This window comes from Buteo buteo, chromosome 3, assembly GCF_964188355.1.
Source record: "Buteo buteo chromosome 3, bButBut1.hap1.1, whole genome shotgun sequence".
Taxonomy (NCBI): Eukaryota; Metazoa; Chordata; class Aves; order Accipitriformes; family Accipitridae; genus Buteo; species Buteo buteo.
The window spans coordinates 74,429,451-74,450,755 of record NC_134173.1 but is presented as its reverse complement, the minus strand read 5'-3'; the positions used below and the strand labels follow the sequence as shown (position 1 = coordinate 74,450,755).

The window sequence follows — 21,305 nt, the reverse complement described above, 5'->3', positions numbered from 1 at the left end:
GTCTCAGAAGCCTTTGGTAAAGGCATATGCTGTGTGATACTTCTCTTGGCCATACAAAATCAGTCCCAGCCTAGTTATAGCCTGTTCCAGGTGGGTATAGCAGCTCTCAGCAGTTGGGACATTTTACATTTGGCTGTAAGAGGTTGTGGCAAGGCAGTCATATGGATGACAAGCTTGCTGTGCGGTACTGCCTTGAAATCTAGTCAAAACCAGCATCCGTACATCTGTTCTGCACATCAAAGACTGGATGCTGCAGGGCTGGTAGCTGGGCACATCACCGTAGCCAAGTTTATTTAAAATGCATGCTGCATCTGAGTCCTTGCCACTAGATGGGAGTATCAGAAGGAACTTCTTGGTGTCAAAATGTTCCCTTTGCCTCTTCATTTCTGCTTATCATTGTCTTGTCCTGGCTTGGATGCCTTCTTAACTGTCTTCCCATTTTAAAATATTGTCTAAAATGGTGAAGTTCTCTAGGTACAGCAGCATATGTATATACAGAGAAAGGAATCATTAGGATATATAATTACCTTCCTCAGTGGCCTAGTGCCCTTCACAGATATAACTTCTATAAAGTTTCATTATTGGAGCTTATTCTTGTGAGGCAGCAAGCTCTGGAAAACTTGGGGGGTTGTGGTGTGTGTGTATATATATACACACAATCTCTTTAAGTATTTCAGTTTTCAGTCATCTTATTTTGCTTCTACTGCCAAATCATACATGCCAACCTAAATATGCATATTATGTATGCAGACATTCAAGATACTAAAACCAGAACAGCATCTTTTAAGGGGAAAAAAAGTATTTTGGGTTGGAGTTCTCCTTGTCTGTCTAGAACTTTCTCATTTATATGAAAATACTTAGCACTAAAGAAAACCTACTGTTGAAATGCTCAAGGTCCTGTAGACTCTGTGAGTATGAAGCATGAATTTTATGAAGAACATCTGCAAGGTATGTTTTGAAGTCTTGCTTCCTGGGACAGTGGAGGTAGTGCTCAGTGTCTCGGAAAGCTCTTTCCTGGAAGACCCATGGTAGAACGTGGCCGTGAGCTTTACAAAATCTGAGTTTCCAGCAACAGTGCTGAGTGCAGACATCAGAGGTGACAGCTAAATCTATACAGAGAGAAAAGGCTCTTCTAGGCACCAGAACTGTTGTCTCACAGAGTTCTGGTTGACTGGGTAGACTACAGCTTATCAATAACACATCTCAACTTTCAGATATAGAAAGCAAATGCAAAAGGAAGCTTTGGGTAACTAACTCTACTACCCATTGCTAAAATGATTGCTTTGCTTGCCTGCCCATACATTGTTCAGGTGAGGAGTCTGCTGTCTGTCAGACAGGTTCAGGAGGGAATTCTCCAGCCAGCAAATAAATTTTTCGTGTGCTGTTATATTTTAGCTTGCATGTGCACCAGCTTCCCGCCAGGAATCTTCTCTAACCCCACTCAGTAGTTTTCCACTTGAGTAACCAACTAAATTCTAATGTAATGATATCACGGTTTACATACTTACAGTAAAGAAAAGTCATACACTTCACTTAATAAATGATAACTATTTTGAATTCTGCATAACTACATAAAACACGCATGATGATTTTACAAACTGCTAGGTTACACTTGGAATGCAATTTATAAAAGCCCTGCCACTTAGGTTGCAGAAGTAGTCATATAGCATGATTTCTCCAGCAAGAGAAAAAAGCAGGTTGTGCTCATCTTGATGGCTCCTACAATTACAGAATCTGTGGGAATTGCTCGTGTTTCTCTTGAAAGTTATCCCTTTTCTGTTTACTTGGAGGAGCACTGAAAGCTTTTTAGAAATTCTTCCATTTTTCTTACTATGGGGCTATTAATTCTTGTATAGATTTTTATCATGGCCTCTTTTTCTAAAGATAGATATTTTGGCTACTAAAGAGTAGTTCAATAAAAAATATCAAAGTGGTTTGTCTCGAGAAGGATCTCCAAACATAATGTTCTTGGTTTTTTTAAGTGTCCTTCCATAAAACCTATATCCCTAGCTCCGTTCTGAAATCATTGAGATTCATGTCTTTTGCAAAGTAAGCCATTTTCAATGTAAATATTTGGATTTAGGCTTTTATTTATAATACTTAGATGTTAGGAAGATCACCCTTTTCAATCAGTGAAAATAAAGCCTTCTCAAGAAAGCATTTCAATTTCTCCTCTAACTCATACATGGAAAGATAAGACTCCCTAATTGTAGGCATGTAACAGAGGTTGGGTAAAAACCCTTTCTTCCTTTCTTTTACTGGCCTGTAAAATCAAACCAGAATGCAGGCCTTAATCTGATTTTGAGTTATTACATGCAAAGTTGATCTTGAAAGTACTGAAGTCAAAGTAACGCTGGCAGTAAAAATTGTTGTGTTTTTTAAATAATCTTAGGACATTTTTATGACAGTTGGTTAACTGTGTCTATAAAGCATAAAAAATAACTATCTTTCCAATTTAGAAATGTGCAGTTTTTACAGTTGGAGGAAAAATGTTTGTAAACAGGTTTTAATTCTCTGCAGAAGTCATTCTGAGTCATCATTTTGAATGGTTAAGTGTTTCCAGAACTTTTTTTGTTAAAATTTGTATACACCACAGAAGTGCCATTGTAGACTGGAGACAGAAAAAGTGGTGGCCACAAGGACAGAGGGACAGTGAGCTGTGCAAGCCCCTGGTGTCACTGGATATACACCCCTATTGCTTGTCCCTCCTGTACTAGCATTTTCTTGTTGTTTCTGTTCATAGTCTCCATTAAAACAAGTTTGTTGTCTCATGGATATTGGAAAATTAAAAGAGAGTCTCTTAATTGTGTCCATTTTACTTACATCTATCTCTTTAAGGTTGTTTATTCATATAAGATAGGATGATGCTTGTAATGCTAGTCACAGAGCTCTTGCTAGCCTTCATCCCCTGCGTTTATTTAAAGCAACTGTATGATTTACTGTATAACCTTCCCAATGTCTCTCAAGTGTTTCCTGATGGATGAGCTCGATTGAGCTGTTCCAGCTCATAATTCACAAGTCACAACATAATTCAGAAAAGAAACTTCTGTTCTCAACATACAGCCCTCTTGCAATGATATGACATCAGATTATTTCAGATGTTGGTGAACGCTACGATGAAGATCAGTGATTTTGGTTAAGCTATAGCTTCTAACTTGAAAACAGACTCGCTGCACTGACTTGACATCACACAATAACAACTTCTGCTACGTAACTGCTGCTCAACAAGATGGCTCTGGAGGCAAAATGGGATGACTATTTGCATGTTGCCATTTCTTCGGTGTCCTGCAGAAAAATTGTTCATCCTAAATGAATCATAACCTCCCTTTCATTTAGTTTTGTTGCCTTGAACTAAATGTTTCCTCTTTCCCATCGTTAATGGGTTTTTTTAAGCAGACACCTCCCCTCCCACCCCATCTATATGCCAGCTCAGGCATTGATAAGCGTTAGTGTCCTGGAGCGGGAGAGGTACCAGTTAAAATGCACAGTGCCTGAACCTGCTTGTGTGCTTGGGAAGGCTGTGGAACTTGGTGAAGTTAAAGAGAGTGTTAAAACCCCACGGAGATGGAGGTTTTCTCTGCACCCTTATTTGGATTACTGGCTTGCTGATTTGCACCTATGATTAGGATAGAAGTCATTAAGAGAAGCTGGGTGGTGCAAATAAATGTTGCAGTCCGGAGGAATGGTGCTAACAACCATGGCTTCTTGAACAAGAGTTTTAAACCTAATATTCCCCCCCACTAAGTATGTCTCAGCTAAAACTTCCGTGTCAGCCAAGACATCACCAAACAGTTGGAAAAGCTAAGCAAGAGGTAATGGTTTGAGCCATGATGTGAACGAGGTGGCATCTGTACAGACACAGCCCTTTCCTGGAGATCTAAAACCTGCCGTGAAAGGAGTCAATAGTTCTATGGTAAGTGCTGATGTAGAGTATTGGCCTCCGGTGTAGGTCTTCAGCTGCCTGTAACAAGGAAAGATAGCTAAACCATGATGCTCACCCACCCATCCCCATGGGCAGGGTGTTCATGGGCATATTTTGTCCAAAAACACAGGTCAGGTGAGTTCAGAAGAGGCAAGTCTCTTCCAATAACTCTGTACTTGTCAAGGCAGCTGTGGCCGTTAGCTTGTTCGTTAGCCAAAGGTGAGTCAAATCACATAGACCTTGGCTTCAGACCTGGATTTTGAATCTTGATGATGAAACTGGTTATTTATGGCAAAAAAATAGCTTATTTTCCTGTAATATAATCTCTGTATCACCACAGAGCGTGCAACAGTCTCAGGAAAATCTGATTTATCTCATGGAAGAAGTCAGCATTCTTAGTCAAGATTTGATGGTACTTTAAACAGCAGGAGATTAGACTTCCAAATTTGCAACATAAGCTATTTTGGGCAGGGATTGGTATAATCCTGCTGGGTAATGGATGCCTCAGCGTGCTGAACAGGGAGCACAAGGTACAGGTTGATCTCACCAGCAAATGTCGAATACTACTCACGCTTACAATATATGGTTTTGAATAATAAATGGTTTTCCTTCCTAGGGTAAAGACACTGAGTTTTTCAGTCTTGGCATCAGTTGGACTGCAAGAAATTGATTGTTTTGTTTTTAATGCTTTGCTAAGAAACATGTCAAAGTGGTTAACCTGATCTGTGCTGATAAACCCAGAGGGAGGCAGATCTCCAAGGCCCCGAGTGTAGCTGCTCTTCTGAGCCAGTCTGCCATCTGCAGGCCAATGCTCTCCATGCTGGAGAGGTGTGAAGCAGGGATTTGGGGGTTTCTTTCCTTCTCCAGAAATTATTATTCTTAACAAGGTGGTTTTTTCTAGGTAAATATTACCTAGAAAAATTTGTTTCCATCTGATCCTATGAATAGTCACCTTAGTTCTCAAAAAAAAAAAAAAAAAGCAAGGATAGTAGAGATAAGCAAGCCTCCTTAGATTTCTCTAGAGGTTAATGAATAATTGCTTTTTTCTTTTATTGTCTATTGTTCAATTTTATAAGTAAACATATTTGTGCTTAGAAATGGGACACTTCATATGACAGTCAAATTCTGTCTATCACTCTCAGTCCATTAAATCTTTAATAACTCTTTACGGTGGTGATCTTAAATGAACAGTACCACTATAATGTTCAACTGCTGTTGAATGTTAAAAGTTTTGTTGAGAAGGGGATATGTGTCTGTGACAACCAGGTAGCTTTCCAAGCATCCCAAAGATGTTTGTTTTTATAGTCCACAAATGGATAGAGGATGCAACAAAGCTATTTGGCTTTTACACAGCAGACCTCAGCTGCTACTTCTTCATGGAGACCAACCCCTGCGAAAAAGAATTCTGCACACTTCAGCAAATTTCAGCAAAAGTGATTTTTTTTTTTTTTTTTTTTGGACAGTAGTAACTAATCTAGACTAGTGATTCCACTGTTAGATATATTTTTTAAACTTGTATTTCAGTAGCTTAAATATACCTATTGTTACCTTCTCATTGCCTGGGTATTTGAAAGATAAATGATCTGTGCTTTCCTTAGCTGTTTTTTTTAACCTTTTATAAGAAATCTTAACTAAGTTGTTCATTTGGGAGAGAATTTACCATAGATAAATTACTGATCAATTTAGAGTTTTCAAAGGTATAAGAAAATTTCGTGTATAAAGTGAAATGTTTGGTGTGTACCACATAACCTTTAAATAATTTTTGTCTTTGTTTTAGGTCTTCCTGAACAATACTACAGCCTCACTTGGTTCCTTAGCCCTATCCTGGGTTTGATCTTCACTCCGCTTATAGGTTCGGCTAGTGACCGCTGCACACTGAGCTGGGGCCGCCGGCGGCCTTTTATTCTTGCTCTCTGCATTGGTGTCCTCTTTGGAGTTGCACTTTTCCTTAATGGTTCTGTTATAGGTAAATAATGAGGAAATCACCTGCGTATATCTCCTGCTAACATATCTGCTTTAAGACTTTTATGTAGGCAGTAAAGATAATGATATGCAGTTGATTTAACTTAGGTTTAGTGTTAAAATCATTAGAAATCTCTGCAACACTGCATTTGAGCTATCCATCTTGCATGTTTTTATTCAAAAGTTACGGTGCTGTGCTACGTATTGTGCAATCATAGCTGTAACTCGTAATACAGTGTTATTAATACAATGGTTGCCAGCATAATGTTTGCAGTCACTGAGATGAATTTGGTCGATCCTTGACATGGGAAAATTGTAGCAACCTGTTCACAGGGAAATGTTTCCTGTTGTGATCCATTTTCCCTTTAATGCATATCTGGCAACACATCCTGTTTCCAGCATTATTTCAAAAATTATCTTTTCACTTTTTCTTGTGCTTTTCTTAGACCTGGTATTGAAAAAGTCCAGAACACAGTTAATATTTGTTTATCAAAAACTATGTGGGAAAATAATTTTTCCTGAGCCCCCATCAAAGCTGGTAAAAATAGTTTCCCTTGAACATAGTTTACTACAGAACTTAATCTACAATCTACAATCTCTTTGTAAATTTAGTGTAGGAGAGGTGACAGAAAGTACATTCGGGGAAATGTTTACATCATGGTTGGACTGATGCAAATGAAAGGAACTTAGCACCTAATAATATCCTCTTGGCTCTCTTTTTTTTGGGTTAGATGCAGCTCTATTGTGAAAAAGTTTTACTAATTGAGGGAAATGAGTGGAACATTATCTTGGCTCAGCATGTTAGCTTTTTAAAGCCAGATTGGGATGCCATATGATGGTTTTCAGTTTTCTGCAAACTGCAGTGGACAAACTGTTCAGATGAATGACATTTAGCTTATGCTTTTTTAATTTACCCAAGCAATAAATATTAATTATTTGAATTGCTATCATATGGTATCAATTCTACTTTGTTGTTGTGTCTCCAAGACTTCTCCCTCCTCCTCCAGATGTATGCAAGATGTTAGGCTGCAGCCTTCTTACAAGATTTTCATTGATAGGAAGCTCTTACTTCCACACAGTAGTTTAGGTCAGTAACCACTGTTACTGGCAAGCAAACCTCGTATGCAGTCTATAGGGTTATTTTGAAGTATCTCGCCTTCTAATAAATCAGCACAAAATATTGGTTTTGATTTTTCTCTAATTCTTTGTTGCACAGTAATACAGTCTGTTGCATAGCTCTCTGGAAAACCTGTGCTTTCCAGATACTCCAGTGATGCTTTTGTGCAATGAAACTTCTTTGAAACACAGAGGTTGTTGCAACGCACTGCAAAAGTGAGCTCTGTGCTTTATGCATCTGTTCCTGGGATGTGGTTGTGCTAGATTTTGAATGAAAACCCATTCTGAAAAACACTTTAAACAATGCTGTGCCTCTCCCAAGGGGGCCTGGAGTGAACTGAAGTGAGTCCTGTTCCATGCTAGAAGATAGAGATTTGCCACTAACATTCAATTTATATCAGCATAAGATAGCACTTGACATCAGCGTAAGACAGCGCTTGAGCCACTATTTAGAGCAGATGCACAATATGATAAAGCAATATTAGTCTCGCTTTAATTGATGTTTTTGAAATGGTGGCTTGTGTCACTTTTCGGAGAGAAATGGCATTGCTTACCAGTCTCTCGCAAAAGGGGGTGTCCAGTGGTTTGCAGGAAAAGGCCTTATTTGTAACCAGATTTTCTTCTAGATGGACCCTGTATGCGTTCATTGTCTTGTCTTCCTCCCATTTTATGTTCACACTTTCCTATCCTTACTTTCCAGTTACTTGCAATCCTAATTTCACTTTGGGGCTATAGGACATGCTACAAAAACTGAGGTGGTCATTGTATCATACCCTTTTTCATAACCTGGCCTCTGGCAATAGCAGTCTTAAGGAGGGCGACAAGGAGCACAAGAGCATGCTAAAAAAGAGGTTTGCTAATCCTAATTGTAATACAACGATGTCCTGGGAGAACAGCTGTATATAGATCTTACTCAACTCTTGTTCTCTTCACTGTATGCACTGTTCAGGTTTCCAACAAATCTAAAGCGCTGACATTGTTGGTGTTTTCTGCTGTAAGATTCAGCCAAGCATGGAATATGTATAAATTTCTTTAGCATTCAGAGGACTTGGTATAAGTGAGGATTGAATATGCAGGAATCGTAGCACTTGAGATTTAGATGAATTTTGGTGGCCTAGCCAATTCATCTCTTCCACAGTCATTTTCATCAGTTATGCTAATGGTTTTATCAGTCTTGCATGTGTAACTTCTAAATCTCTCTGATTCAAGTAATTCATGCTTTTGTCAATGGTTCGTTTCATGAAAAATTCTCCAGCTATATACTAATGCTGCCTTTCTACTCTGTAGACAAAAAGCATTTCATCCTGTGCTATCAACAGAAGCTGACTGATGCTTTTTGCAATGCAAAATACCTTCATGTTACTTCATCCTTAAAAGTTTTGCTTATAAAAGTGATTTAGAAAATATGAATGTTTAAGAAAATCAAAGAGAAAAGTGAAGGGGTTAAATTTCACTTTAACCTGGTGTACTGTGACCATTGTATGTTAGGCACCATGTCAGGAATGCTGTCAGCAGTGCAGTTCCCTGTGTTTGTAACTGACAGATGAAGTTTGTAATTTTGTTTTTGGAGGCTCTCCTCTCTCACCATGGCTGTCTTTTATAAAAACAGCCTTCAGCATTTGAAGGAAAACGCATGTGAGAAACATGAAATAATATCAAATGGTCTCAAAGGTTTAAGAGATACTTTAAAAAAAATTCTTTTTGAAAAATAACAAATGTAAAAATAAAAACTTTGTCCCAGACCACCTATGAAGTTGTGCCAGAGTTGAAATTGGCATTTTATTATGTAAAGGAATGTTTCTAGTAAGTGTGTTGACCACCTTTCTCTTAAGGAGCTTAACCTTGCTCTTAGTAGTTTTCCCTTTTTGACTGACATGCTCAGATTCCTCTTCTGTTTTTCCTCAGGTCTGGCTATTGGTGATGTCCCAGACAAGCAGCCCATTGGTATAGTTCTCACGGTGCTTGGTGTTGTGGTGTTGGACTTTTGCGCTGATGCAACAGAAGGACCAATTCGGGCCTACTTGTTGGATGTGGTGGACAGTGAAGAACAAGACATGGCCCTTAACATCCATGCGTTTTCAGCTGGTATGGAGTTAGTGGATATGTTTTTCACAGCTGTCAAGTCTTCCTGATGACCAAGTTGTGACTGAATGGATGTTTCCTGAACTCACTTCTCATTTTTTCTCTTCCACAGGTCTCGGAGGAGCAATTGGTTATATGTTAGGAGGGCTGGACTGGACACAGACCTTCTTGGGTAGTATTTTTAAATCTCAAGAGCAAGTCCTTTTCTTCTTTGCAGCCATTATTTTCTCTGTTTCAGTTGCTCTCCACCTTTTTAGCATTGAAGAAGAGCAATATAACCCTCAGCAGGACAGGATTGATGATGAAGGAGACACACTTTCCAGTGTCAAATTCAGTGGTAGTCTCCCCCCTCTGAATCGACTGAATGTAATTAGTGAGGAAGAGCCGTATGGAGCCTCTATGTTCCATGACGAGGTTCAGTCAGAGCATGATCTCAATATGGAGTTCCTTGAGGTGAACATTGTAAGAAGTAAGAGCGACTCGGTTCTGCACATGCCCGATGCTACGTTGGAAATTGAATCGGAGCTGCTTTTTCTGCATGACATCGAACCCTCCATTTTTCAGGATGCTTCATATCCAAACACTCCCCACAATACAAGCCAAGAGATCATGAAGTCCAAACTCAACCACCTGTCTGCTTTCCTCAGGGACAATGAGAAAGAGGAAGAAATGTTGCTTGATAATCACTTAAATGAAGATAAAGTCCCAAACGTGAATGGCTCCCTACCAAAAGAGTTCCTCAATGGACATGCTAGAATAGGCATGAAGCAATCTAGTACTTCAAACTCCATGCGAAGGCGGAGGCACATGTTCTACCGTCAGCCATCTTACACCTTCTCATACTATGGAAAAATTGGCTCTCACCGCTATCGCTTTCGTCGGGCCAACGCCATCGTCTTGATAAAGTCCTCACGCAGTATGAATGATATCTACGACATGCAGAAGCGGCAGCGACAGAGGTACAGACACAGGAATCAGAGTGGCACAACAAATTCAAGTGGAGACACAGAGAGCGAAGAGGGGGAAACTGAAACTACTGTCAGACTCTTGTGGTTGTCAATGCTAAAGATGCCAAAGGAGCTGCTGAGACTGTGCGTCTGTCACCTCTTAACTTGGTTTTCGATCATTGCTGAAGCTGTGTTCTATACAGATTTCATGGGACAGGTCATCTTCCAGGGTGATCCAAAGGTAAGAGAACAGTTACCATTGGCAGACCTGCTTATAGTTACTCGTTTCTGAGATGTGCTCGTTACAAGAAAATGGCTTTGCGTTTGTGTTTGTTGCAGGCCCCTTCTAATTCAACTGAGTTACATGCCTATAATGCTGGAGTTCAGATGGGATGCTGGGGACTGGTAATCTATGCTGCTACTGCTGCCGTTTGTTCAGGTGAGAGATTCTGCACAATTAGACGGTGGAATGCACCTCATATATGTATTTGCAAGGTAAAAATAGTTTTGCTTCAGTTAGCATCTGCCTCCTTGTTTGGAGTGAAGGGTATTTTGGAAAAGCATTTCATGTGGTCATAATGGGAGGGGCTTCTTTAAGAATCAGTATTAAAAAATTCCTCCAAATGTGGATGTGGGAGTACAAACAGATTGGTTAAGTGGCGTAAAGCACAAAAAGATACCAAAGGATATTGAATGGCATTTAGCTAGTGATCAGGAAACTAAAAATATGCTTGTTAGAAGATTCAAGCATATGTAAGAGGGTTTTTGCAAAAACTGCTTTTAAAATCAAAATTATAAATCTAAATTTCTGAAAGTCTTGTGCTCTCTAATAACGGATAAACCAACTGCAGATGATTTAGGCTTGGAATACAGACTCTGAAATAGAGAGCTTTTGCCAAACCTAAATTCTGCCTTGCGCAGCACGTGTGCAGGCGTGTCTGCACAGATCAGTATCATGGGGACAGCCTCTTTGTTGAGACATGTCAAACTGAAGTTCAGGTGGGCAGCTTGTTTCTGAACACAAACTGAAACGTGGCTATAAACATCAATTATCTGATCACTTTGTTTAGCGAATGTGCTTGCATTAGAAACAGAATCTCTGCTGTGCTCAGAGTGTACCTGCATTGATAAAGTTAATAAATAGGTAGAATTAATGAATGGACTGAGTGGACCATGATACGTTTGAGTTTCAGAGTATTTTATTCTGCCTTAGACTTGTAGTGTGGTTTAGGCAAGTCTCTTGAGCTCATTTGTTCCCTGGTTTCTGGAGTAGCAACGCATCCTTTTCCCGATGAGGCCCGAGCTATGCTGCTAAGCCAAATATGCAGTGAGCATCCAAGTCCTAAATGGCATATTGAGCTGTCACAGCTGCATCAATACCATAAAACTTCACCAAGTAAACTGATATTTATGTTTTATTCTTAACCTGTGCAGCCTTGTTGCAGAAATACTTGGACAACTATGACCTTAGCATAAAAGTGATCTACATCCTGGGCACGCTGGGTTTTTCTGTGGGGACTGCAGTGATGGCTATGTTCCCCAACGTGTATGTCACCATGATAATGATCAGCACTATGGGAATAGTCTCTATGAGTATCTCCTACTGCCCCTATGCGCTTTTGGGACAATACCACGATATTAAACAGGTACGTGGAATATTTTGAGTATTTTAATCAAGGCAGAGCGGTCACGTTTCTCTGAAGATCACAGTGGCAAAGTATATTTAATAAATCCCATTATTTGAGATACCTGCTTTGTTACCAAAGCACAAATTCATCCTTGATAGTAAATAACAAGAGCTGCTACTTAAATCAGGTGGTATTAGCATCAAGCTGGCTCAGTGGGGTCATGATTACTTTACCCCGTGCTGAGGAGGTATAAAAGGATTTGTGGGTGCATATGGTAGATGAAGAGAGATGAAATAATTGTTGGAGTTTTTATTATATACCTAGTTGTTACTACTGTTTCTGATGTGTTATGTTAGCATTACTCAGGTTCTTCACAGTCTTCGATATTGAGGTGGGTCTGGAAATGCAGCTTTAAGTCCGGGAAGATGTAAGGCAAACTGATTCTGCTGGAAACAAGGACAGATTTATTTTCCACTCTTTGGCACTGTTCTATTTGGATTACAAATTACAGGGGGATCATTTATTTTAACATATTTCTGCATTGGGATTGGGAGGGGGATTCCTTTTTATAATCATAAAAATAATTTCCACTGTTTCATGTAAATTTTTTTTTACAAAACCATATCTTGGAGCTAATTCACGCTAGGAGTGCCCCAGTAAATATCTGCCTCTTGGTGTAAGACGAGGAGGCCACTGATAAGTAGATAAGGAGGCTGTTGCTCTGGACTTTGTATAGCCTGTGTGATGCACAAGGATGGCGTAAAGTTGACCACGTGGCTGAGAAATTTGAGGAAGATACTAGTGTTTAATTATTTGATTTCATCCATGGTTTTACCTCCTAACACGCTGCTTGTCTTTTTCCAGTACATTCACCATAGCCCCGGGAACTCAAAGCGAGGATTTGGCATAGACTGCGCTATTCTGTCGTGTCAGGTTTACATCTCCCAGATCCTCGTGGCCTCTGCGCTTGGTGGCGTGGTGGATGCGGTTGGCACGGTCAGAGTCATTCCCATGGTGGCTTCAGTGGGATCCTTCCTGGGTTTTTTGACAGCTACCTTCTTGGTGATTTACCCCGAAGTTAACGAAGAGCCAAAGGAAGAACAGAAAGGACTAGGTCCTCCAGAGACAACCGAGGGCAACGGCACAAGTGCAGAGAAGCCAACTGTGCTGAAGCTCACACGCAAAGGAGCTGCTGTGTCGGAGCTGGAGAGTGAGTCAGCCGTGTGAGGCTGTTGCTTGTTGTTCACCCACATTCCAGGGAGTGCAGGTGCAGGATCAAGAACTTTTTTTTTTTTCCAGGAAAACAAATTAGGATCTTCACTACTCGTAGCTAAAATTGCAGAAGAAAAGGCAGTTTCGTGCAAAAGTGTAAATGAAATTCTGTAGTCCTTAATATAGGTTTGAACAGGTAGCTATGATGCTAATTGCTTTCTCTACAACTTAGAAACGTCATTTCTGAACACTTTTTTATTAAGAATACATTTAGATTTCAAATAAGTTTTATTAATCTGCATGAGACTCACAGTGTATACAATTAGCAGTTAGAAAAATTAAGTTTTCGGCTGTTTTTAAACTAACTGAAAATGGAAGCTATCTTGACTTATAGTCTCTTGCTTTTTTTTGTCTGATCATTTCAGATTTCACTAGTGTAACAGCTGAATCAAACGCTTAGACATCTCGATTGATTTTTTTCATAAGCATGATATTATTGGTCTGACAGCTACAGTTCTTTAACATTAATTTTAGACTTCATGTTTTTGTTAGTGCAATTACTACAGAATAGTTTTATTTGCAATCATTTTCAAGGAAAACAAAAGCAATTGCTGCGGTTTCTAAGAAACTGCTGTGAAACCTTTTAGTCATACTGTTCAACAACTACTCCCAAGCCTGCTGCTTGTCAAGAGAGGGTGACATTGGGTGCATGATGTGAACTGTAGATGGAAAGAGCAGCAATTGGGAGAGGTGACCAGCACTCGCAGGTTTTTATCACAAGTGCTGCATTTTATGAATGTCATTGGAATATGCTGTGACAATTTTTAGCTGAGAGTTTTGCGTGCTGGTGAACTTGGGGGTTTTCTTGGCATTTAAACCTGATCATCTCTGGATGAAGCTGCCATGGAGAAAGGGCATCTCTGGGGTCAGCTTTGTGGGAGGGGGCGTGTGGATTCTCTTTCATAGGGAAAGGAAGTCGTTGATTAATTGCACTTTTTATGATCGTTTAACCTCCTGGCTGGGAACACAGCAGCCAAGGTAAAGGCACGGTGTCAGTACAACAAGGTAAACCGAAGGCCTACCTCCGTCACTTTATGGCACAGTCTGGGTATATCAAAATCTGCATCAGAAACAGGTTTTAGACCTTAAAATTCAATCCACTAGCATGTGTTGCTGTTCCAGTCCCTGTGTTGGAGGAATTGTAGGCTGGAGCTCTTCTGAGCTGCTGTACCAATGTCATCAGCGCAACCTCCATGCCCCCTTCCTTGATTCAGGACATAGCTGCAGTGCAAAGACTTTTTTTTTTTTTTTTTTTTTTGTGAAGAGCTTAAAAGAGTTCTGCTAATCTGATTTGGAACAGCGTTTGGATCACTAGCAGTGTGCCCCAATCCATGGGCAGCTCAGAGATCCAGCAGCCACTTAAAGCAACTTTAGAAACCGAACTTCCGTTTGTCGTCTTATAAGAAGTGTTTGTGATGCTATTTACTCATTTTCGCATGGGCCTGTGGGCTGCAGTCAATCTGTGTGCTTAAACAGACAAACCACAGCTCGTTGTAAGATTTCTGCTGCCTCAAACTTCTCATACTACAGTACTTTAAAATGCATGTGTAAATCATGCTGCAATATAGTCATTCAAAAGAAGAATATATATTTCAAAATGAAAAGCAGGTTTTTTAATAAATTACTTGAACTGTCAATGTATTTAAGAAATGTATGTTTTGGTATATTTGAAGTTAATGCGCAGTCTTGGCCAGCATCATTGACGAATTCCTGGTGGCATATGTGGGTTTCTTAGCTGAAGGCTTTCAGTCGGTGCTGATGTCCTATGCTATCAAGGGTGACAATGTTTTTAGGCTGGTGAAATCACCAAGCACTAAAGTACATGTAATCACACAGGATTTAGGGTTTGGTTTTGGTTTCTTTTTTTTAAGTGTCTTGAGAAAGTCTTTTTTTCTTTTCTTTTCTTTTTTTTTTTTCCTTTAAGGTGAATATTTTTTTTATTTAGAACACATACTGTGAACTGTGTTCAGACAGGGGAATAATACTACTGAAGAATATGAGACCTTATTGAAGAAATCAGTTGGGAGAAATACTTTAACTGAACTTCTGCCATGAATTTTATCATCTCAATTATATTTAATATATTCTGGTGATGTTCATATATAACAGAGATGAGTTGTATTTCACCCTATAACTGGCATTCATGTAAAATACACACTGAATTAGACATGTTAAAGTGGCTTTAATATTTTATCTTTAAAGCTCCTTGAAGATTGTGCTTTTGGTGAAACAAATGCTGTCAAGTACTCCTTATTTTAATCTCTATTTCTGGAAAGGTTCTTCTATGGTTTAAAAATCTGCATCTTCTGGCTGGTGCCAGCCATAATTACCCACTTCCCCATGAATTTTATGGATCAGTGTGGTTTCAAATCACCATTATTCCACACAGCACCTTCTTCGTAAGCCAAGATTTCTTTCAGAGCACCATCCAGCTGACCAAAGTCTAGCTGCAAAGAGGGAGGAGAAGTTGAAGTTCCTTCTCGCTTCACGCCCAGCAGAGGGAATCTGAAACGGTTTGGGGGGATGAGCTCAAACACTTTTTTAGCTTTCTCAGTCAGGGGGACAGCGAGGAGGAGGAAGGACGTTTTGAACCCAGAGGGTTTCAATCGAAGGCAGGGCAGGTCCCATTTTGTCCTAGCCAGCATTTGGCGTAGCCTCATTTCTAAGAACTGGATGTTAAAATCTGTATTTGGAATTGTTTATAGGGCTGTTTAATTACCATTTGTAATGCATGAATATGCACGCTGCCTTGTAGCAGGAAGCTCTATTTCACTCCCCTGTAAAGCTGAAGGAAATAATTATCCATTGTAAACGCGCTCAAGTATTTGTAGTATTGCCAGAAGAATTAACTTGGGGGAGCCCCAGCCAAAGTATCTCCTCTGTACCTTGGCCAGCCTGTAAAACCACTGTGCTGGCTTCCAGTGCTTGCCAGTGAGGGCTCACGAGAACTTTCATAGTAATGTTTCTTCTTGAATTTGAGAGAGTTTTCTTTCTAGCCCTGGCACTTCTCAGGGTAGAGTGGGCACTGATTTATTTCTTTGTGTCCCTTACCTTATCTTTTGATATAGAAATTTTTTTTGTCATGACTAAAAGGTAAAGTAGTAAGATTTTATGTGTTTATTGCAGAAGTTGTGGCAAGAGAGAGTTGAAGGGGCTTTATTCCTGGTGACAATAAGCATAATACTTTGTTTGTCGATATTACTGTATGGTCAAAATCATCCTGCGTGCTTCATTCATCTCTTTGGACCTTTACTGCAGTAGGCTGAAGGTTTAGTGGTTTCATTCTGTGTTGCTCTATACTGTAAGCAATTTTAACATACTCTGCTGCAGTCGTCCTGGTAACGTGTCACACCTCAGACATGAGACACCATTAGTGCTCAGATTCTCGAGTGCTGTAGTCAGTAAGCTGCACATCTAGTAATATTTTACACGAGAGCAGAGAAGCTCAAACTTTAACCGCTCGGAAAAGCATAGCATGGATTTGGCACCGTTGGGTTATTGCAAGAGTCCAGTCGGATCTGTGCTGTTCATGGATGGCAATTTGAGACTCCAGAAGCAATAATTTCTTAGGAATGTTTCTCTTCCTGCTGGTTAGATGACTTTCATAGAGATTTATTACCTAAATAGCCTTTTAATAACATGAATCTGGTCGTTTGCTAGCGCTGGCAGTAAGCAGTTATGGAAAGATGTGGGTTGTTCATCATCAGGAGGGAGGAAGCCAGTAAATCCAACGGAGGTTAGTGCTCCTTGAAACACACAATGTCCTTTTCCCCTTTCACTTGGAGCCTTTTTTCTAGACTATGAAATATTCCCAGCACAGCGGGCTGAAAAGGAGGCAGCTGCAAATTTAGCCTCCTGGTTTTCTTGCCAGTGCTGATGCTGGCATGCTGACCCTGTGAAGAAACAGGCTTGCGTGAGGTTTTCCACGGAGGCATGGAAGCGAGGGCTGAGCCTTTCTCGTTCCTCTCCCGTCTGATCAGAATCCCCCCACGCTTGGAATGACAGTGACAACAGCAGTGATTATTGCCAGGTACCTCGTTAAAACGCCAGTTTCATCGTTAGAAACGCATCTGCCCACCCTTGGTTTGTGGTGAGCTTGGCCTTCCTCAGACGTCCACTATTAATGGCAGGATTTTCGTGGCTGCCAGCGGGGTCTTGCAGCCGTGTGGGTTGAGGTCGCATTTACAAAAAAAGGTGGAAAAAGTCACAGTTTGTTCCTGGGAGAGCTTCTTCCGCATCCGGGCAGGAGGAGAGTTCAGGGGGGCTTCCTTCCCAGAGGCGTGTCGCAGGGGTCAGCGTTTGTTTTTGGTGGTTGCTCACGTTTTCAGCAATTTTGCCCAGACACGTAGCCAGGTTGTGCAACACTCTGTTGTTCGGTCCCTGCGGCAAACTGTGGTTCAGTCACTTGAGAGTTGGGGGTTTTTAAGTGTGTGCGTATGTATGTGTATATGTATCTGTGTGTATGTACATTTATATACACACTACTCGGGCCAAAATATCTTTGGTGGTTGTGTGCTCGTCGTCACTGTACTCAATGTTTTCAACTGAGTTCTTCCAGGTTTCCCTCATCTTAGTCCGATGTGAGACGAGCTCAGCTATAAATATGTATCCTATTTAAATGAATAAGTAAACTCCTGCATGATATTCCAAGCACATGTAGCAGCTTCGGCATCTGAAGTATCTATTGTGAAAGAGAAGTTGGTTTTATTTGCAGCTGTTTTGTCCTTGTTTCCTTTTAATAGGCCAAATAAATGTAACGAACACCAAATGTTGCACAGAAATGTTATTAATGACTGTGTAGAAGAAATACCAAATTTTATTTTTCTTTGCAGAAACTTTATGGTTACAGAGAGTCCTCTAGCTGTTATTCTTCCTTAAACGACAAAGCTGAACGTTTGTAAAGTGCATCGAAAATGGTCATTTTTAAAAAGTGGAGCTACCCAAAGTTTTCTGTTTCTCATGTTGCATCCAGAACAAGCCATTGGCAGTGGCAAGCTGCAGAAGCTCAAATATCAACTGGCGTTTTGATTTCAAGGCTCAGCAGCCCGGACAGCTAGGAAATTATGTTAGGTAATAACAAAAAGGCTTAATTGCCTTTTCATAATGTGGCGCTGACATCTGCCAAGCTCATTCATCAGCTCATTAAGATGTTCCAGTTTTTCCTGTAATTTAAATTAAGATCACCTCCTGGAAAACTGATTTTTGTTTGGTTCCTCAACCCCCGCAGCCCTGCGGCTCACCTGTCTTTCAACCTCACCTTCCCTCGCCCCAGGGAGCACAGGGGACAGCAAGGGGTGCCCAGGAGGGACAAATACCTTCCACCCCCAGAAGAGAGCATCTGCTAACATTAAAAGGCTTTTGATGCCCTTGTGACCTGCTAAAACTTTAGTGAAAACCCAGGACGTGGTTCAATTTGACATGCTCTGACACATTTTTTCTTAAATTTTGAATTTGTGGGTGAAGCTCTAGCAGCGTTTAGCCAAACTAGGCATCACCTCATTTAGCCTGCACCTATTCAATCCTTAGTGATAGCCAAATTGTAGTAAATAGCCCCCAAAACCAGAAAGACTTTCCTCTCAACAAATTGGCGGTTCCCAATATTAATTTTTCTTTCTGATGTAACATGAACACTAAGCCCTTTCGGTAGCTAAATGACCAGCTTATTTTAAATGCCTCATATTAATAGAAAGCTGCATATAGGCATCTCATAGCGGAAAAAAAAAGAGAGAATATTTAGTTCCTTTGTGAACTGGCCATATGACAACTACTTTTTTATCAACTTATTAAGTTGGGGCACTATAATAGCTCTTGCTGAGTTTAGCAATGTTTATAAGCATGTGTTAAACACATAATGTTGTTTTTTGAGGAAAAAGGGATAAAGAAAAGTAATGTCACAGATGAATGTTTGAGTGTGTAGACGGCATAATGTATGTATGATTTTTATTTCTACACTGTTGAGCTTATTTTCTGTTTTAAGGTTAAAAAAAAGATTTGTTGCATGAGAACTGTTTTATTGTGTTCTGCACTTTCTGTTCTTTTTGTATAATCTTGATTTTTTTTCATTTATGCATAGAAAAGAAAAATCAATTTAGAAATATTCTACTCCACAAAACATTGTGTTCCGATCCGTTGTTCTGAAGTTCGATCTTAATAAACATTTCAGTAAGAGTTGGTGGCTCGCGTTCCTGTGTTGTTTGTAGGGAACGTGAGCAGAGGCACGCGGCCTTTCTGTGATGCACCTACGGGGCTGGCAGTGATGCAGGCTCCCTGCTACAGGCTGAACACTGCTGCTGCTTCTCCTTGTCCCCAAGACAAATAATATTCACCTGCTTCCCAAAGCTTAATTAATATTTCTAAAAATGCTACTACCAAAGGTTAGCTGATGAAAAAACCCCCAAGTAGTAGAGTTTGCAAACGCTTGATCAACTCGCCTGACACTCGCAGGGTTCAGGTGTAACAGAGGAGGGAGCGCAGATGGAAGCGCAAACTGGTGATGTCTGGGAGAGGTGTATGTCCCTGACTGCGGACTCTGCTCTTTCCCTGGTTGCTCTGACCCATTCCCAGGAGGACACAAGGGGTGGTGGCTGCCAAAATCCATCATCTCTCATGCCATCAACGAGAGCGCTACCCAATAAGCATAACCATAAGCAGTTAACACCCAAACCAATTAACTGCTTGGGCTGTCGTGAGTGACAAGAGAGGGGAAAGCTGGAGGGACCTCTATCAGATTACAAAGGCCAGCTGACAGGGTTAAATTTGCAGTGTGAAGAACTTGGTTGTCCTGCTTTGATTTCTAGCAGTTTACTTGATGGATTTGGTCTGTGACTTCTGAAGGCATTTCAGAATCAGTAGCAGCAGCTCAAAGAAGTTGTTTTTGACTAAACACAGCTCAGCTGTGCTCTTTTCTCACTGGATTGGAGGAAGAAGTGAAAACATAAAATGCAATAAATGTGACTTTCGGCCTGGGCTATGAACTTGCTTTTTCACCAGCACCAAGAGGAGAGCGTGGACCCTGCCTCGCCAGGGAAGGAGCCACTCCAAATACCTACAGACAACCCAGAAAAGGGTTGTGCTGGTTTTGGCTGGGATAGAGTTAATTTTCTTCAGAGTAGCTAGTAGAGGGCTACTGTGAAGTCTGAGGGAAAAGGGCAAAAAGGGCAAAAGCCTCCTCTTCTTATCCCACTTCACTCAGCAGAACCCTGGCTGCTTGTCCTCACCCTGGGAGACTCCAACCACCTGGCAGAGCCCAAAATGAAGTGGGGATTAAGTGGCAGGGACTGTCCTACATCCCTGTCCTCTCCTGGCACAATTAAAAGCAAAGAGGCCAGAGGGCTGTGAAAGCACCAAAGAAATAAACCTGAACCTCCCTGGGGCTGGGTCTTGCAAGGCATGACACTGAGCCCCGCTCTGCCCACGCATCTCCTCCCGAGTATCTGCGTATCAGCCCTATCCCCTGTGCCAAGAGACGGGCAGCCCTCTTCATCCTTTCCAGTGTCGTGGCAGGATGCGGCCGGGATTGAGCAGCGGGAAACAGAAACCTCCCTGGTGCTGTTGTTCCTGCGGGGTGGTCCCTAGCGAGGAGGAGAGGTGAGAAAACACATTGCCCGGCTCAGGAGATGTGACTCATCCCCCGGACGCTGTGATCCCTGGCCAGAGGCACCGGGTCCCTCCTCGGGGTTGGGAGCAGGGTGCCAGGTCTGAGCTGGCCGGAGCATTGTGTGGAAGGGGTGAGGACAGAGGAGCTGCGTCACTTAAAAAATAGCTCGCAGTGGCCTTGGAGCAGCTGGGAATAGTTCAGAGAGGAGCCCACGCCAGCGCTGCCCCTGCTTTCCAGTCTGGACAGAGGATGGAACAACCCATGAACCGGTATCTCCCCCCCTGCCCCAATCTGCCCCAGTGGGGTCAGTCCTTGCATCCCTCAGGTTTTGCAGCAGCCGGGGTATCATCTCTCCCATAGTGGGGGGGGTGGCAGGCATCAGGCAGAGCTGAGACTTCGTGCGCTCCCAGACCCACTGCCGCCCACTCCCCAGCAGCTCCAGCCTTGCTGCGTGACACACTCGCGAGCACAGAGCTCGCTGGGGACGTGGGATGTGCCCGTAGGGTGTCACCATCTTCCAGGGGGTGATACAGGGCACACACTCTCGAGTTGGGGTCCCATGTGGACCCCGAAAAGGGGCAGCCACCTAGCAGGGAACCAGCCCTGGAGGACCACAGCGATGAAAGGGGCGTTGCGGCAGGACAGGGACCCAAATCCTGGGGTCGAGGGTGGTGGGCAGCTGCCAATCCAGCTCCTAGCCCCGAGCAGGCAGCGTTTGCCTCTGTTTCTGGGCCTGGGAGGCTGTACTTGGTACCAAGTGGCGTTTGAGCAGCATTCTC

General features: G+C 41.6%; 1 protein-coding gene across 3 annotated transcripts in view; it reads left to right on the top strand.

The window, feature by feature from the left end:
- The window catches only part of SLC45A4 (solute carrier family 45 member 4), a 67,998-nt gene extending 48,886 nt beyond the window's left edge, over positions 1-19,112 (top strand). For 2 of the 3 annotated variants that reach the window (XM_075024037.1, XM_075024038.1), the window contains exons 3-8: positions 5,700-5,888; positions 8,906-9,085; positions 9,195-10,270; positions 10,369-10,468; positions 11,464-11,675; positions 12,522-19,112. In XM_075024037.1, coding sequence (XP_074880138.1) covers positions 5,700-5,888; positions 8,906-9,085; positions 9,195-10,270; positions 10,369-10,468; positions 11,464-11,675; positions 12,522-12,884 — 2,120 coding nt within the window. In that variant the 3' untranslated portion in view covers positions 12,885-19,112. The remainder of the gene's footprint in view (positions 1-5,699; positions 5,889-8,905; positions 9,086-9,194; positions 10,271-10,368; positions 10,469-11,463; positions 11,676-12,521) is intronic. The other variant, XM_075024039.1, reaches the window with a different exon arrangement.
- The last annotated feature ends 2,193 nt before the right edge of the window (positions 19,113-21,305 follow it).